General features: G+C 34.1%; 1 protein-coding gene across 1 annotated transcript in view; it reads left to right on the top strand.

Moving 5' to 3' along the window:
• TBK1 (TANK binding kinase 1) overlaps positions 1-2,541 on the top strand; it is a 54,359-nt gene that overhangs the window by 14,882 nt on the left and 36,936 nt on the right. Inside the window, exon 5 of the mRNA XM_017507308.2 lies at positions 1,379-1,560. Coding sequence (XP_017362797.1) covers positions 1,379-1,560 — 182 coding nt within the window. The remainder of the gene's footprint in view (positions 1-1,378; positions 1,561-2,541) is intronic.

Raw genomic sequence — 2,541 nt, 5'->3', positions numbered from 1 at the left:
GGCTGAGGCAGGAAAATTGCTTGAACCCAGGAGGCAGAGAGTGCAGTGAGCCGAGATCAGGCCATTGCACTACAACCTGGGTGACAGTGCAAATCTCAAAAAAATAAAAAGATAGGAAGTAGTTGTATATGCTACAACATGGATGAACTTGAAAACATTATGCTAAGTAAAAGAAGCCAGACACAAAGACTTCAATATTATATGATTTCATTTATATGAAATGTCGAGAATAGACAAATCCGTAGAGACAGAAAGCAGATTAGTGGTTGTTGGGGGATTAGCGGAAGTTAGAGTTGGGTATGAGGTGTGTTTTTGGTGTGACAAAAGTATTCTGAAACTAGTCGTGATATTTGTACAACTCTGTGACTATACTAAAAAAGTGAATTTGTACACCTAAAAAAGATGAATGCTATTTGTTAATTATATCTCAGTAAACCTATTCTTTAAAAATATTACAATCAAAGGAAATAACTTCTTGAAAGAAATGAATCAAATAGTTTAAGAATGGGAAAAGTCAAGTGATAAAGAAGGTAAAAGGTTGGTGGGAATTCTTGAACTTGACACTGGAAGCAGAGTGATTATTTAGGTGAGGTTACAATGAGAGAGAAACAGAATTAATATTACTAGTATGCTAGAGCCTGTTAATCAGATAGAAATTATAGATATGATATCTTCCTAAGTGTATTGATAGTCCTGAGTTTTAATAATTATACATTGATACTCCTAAACCTTTTACATATTTTGAATTTGAACATTCATCTGTCAGCCGTCAAGCAAATGTTTGAAGTTATCACTCAGTGATACTGCCTGTCAGTTAGACAAAATAGCTTAATTTCCGCAAAGTAGACAACTTTGCCCTTAAGAAAAAGAAAAGAAAATGGGCTTTTTGGAATAGTGCCAAGCATATGAGAATACATTTTTATGGAAACAAGTTTGACACTTTGCCATCTTTCTATTTCTTTTTTGCTATTTTACATATTGAGTCCAGTTTACTTTTTAGGGAATTTTTTTTCTCAAGATAAAGAAATGTAAAACTCTGGTGAAAGATTGGTATCTTTCTTGGGAATCTTTATTATTTTTGTTTAAACAGATCACCCACATGTACATAACCAAAGTAATTCAAGAAATCATACGCTTAAGACTTTTGTTACATTTTCCTGGTAGTACTTAAGAGACATTGGATTCTTCCTTAGACCACATTAATTTTTATCATTCTAAAACTTCTTATAACTAAAAAATACTCTGTTATTTGAGTAAAATGAACCAAATTATGGAAAAACTTACATTAAGTTTGGATGAATATATCAATGAATTTGGGACATGCACACATACACATAAATATCTACATTATGACTTCTTTTGTTTTATATTGTTGAAGTGGGTGGAATGAATCATCTTCGGGAGAATGGCATAGTGCACCGTGATATCAAGCCAGGAAATATCATGCGTGTTATAGGGGAAGATGGACAGTCTGTATACAAGCTCACCGATTTTGGTGCAGCTAGAGAATTAGAAGATGATGAGCAGTTTGTTTCTCTGTATGGCACAGAAGAATATTTGGTAAGTCATGCATCGCTAATATTTTCATTTAAAGAAGCTTGATATATTGTAATTATAATTGGGTAATTGGTCAGCCAATTCGCTATAAAATGTCATAATTTTTATGACAAAAATTAAATTTTCTATTCTAATGAATATGTGTAACATGGGAATTAGGTACTCATTTTTAAGGGTGCTATTATTTTTCTGTTAAAAATTCTTGGAAGTTTTATAGCACCCTTAAATTCTTTAGTTTTACTGATGCTATGGATCTATATTAAAAGGGTCCCTTTTTTGATGAGCAGTTAATATATGACAAGCTTGTCATAATACTGTTTCTTATATATTCATTATATTTATGAAACAGAAAATTCTGTTTGGGGGAGTTGGTTATCGAATGACCAAAAGGACCATTGTTAGAAACACACACACAAAATGCCCCTGAGAGGACGTAACTTGAAATTGTAGAAAGCTAGAAAAGTTCTGTGATTGAAAAAGTTTATATAGGTGTGTTTTTGTAAAGTCAGTAGATATTTGAAACATTTAAGAAAATATACTTTAAATACTTTTAACATGTGATCAGGAAGTTTAATATATATCACTCATTAATTGTTCATGTCTCTGGGTTTTGTCTTAAAAGTCACAGAATCTGTGACTTTTTTGCATTTGGATTGTGCTGTTGTAATTTTTTATTTTTTTTGAGACAGAGTCTCTCTCTCTCGCCAGGCTGGAGTGCAATGGCATGATCTTGGCTTACTGCAGCTTCTGCCTCCCAGGTTCAAGTGATTCTTCGGCCTCAGCTTCCCAAGTAGCTGGGACTCCAGGCACGTGCCACCACACCCAGCTAATTTTTGTATTTTTAGTAGAGATGAGATTTCACCATGTTGGCCAGGATGGTCTCGATCTCTTGACCTGGTGATTCACCCGCCTCAGCCTCCCAAAGTGCTGGGATTATAGGCGTGAGCTACCACGCCCAGCCGTGCTATTGTAATTTTATAAGTT

This window comes from Cebus imitator, unplaced genomic scaffold, assembly GCF_001604975.1.
Source record: "Cebus imitator isolate Cc_AM_T3 unplaced genomic scaffold, Cebus_imitator-1.0 Scaffold372, whole genome shotgun sequence".
Classification (NCBI taxonomy): domain Eukaryota; kingdom Metazoa; phylum Chordata; class Mammalia; order Primates; family Cebidae; genus Cebus; species Cebus imitator.
Note: the sequence above shows the minus strand (reverse complement) of the source record. Positions and strands in the feature narration are given on the sequence as shown.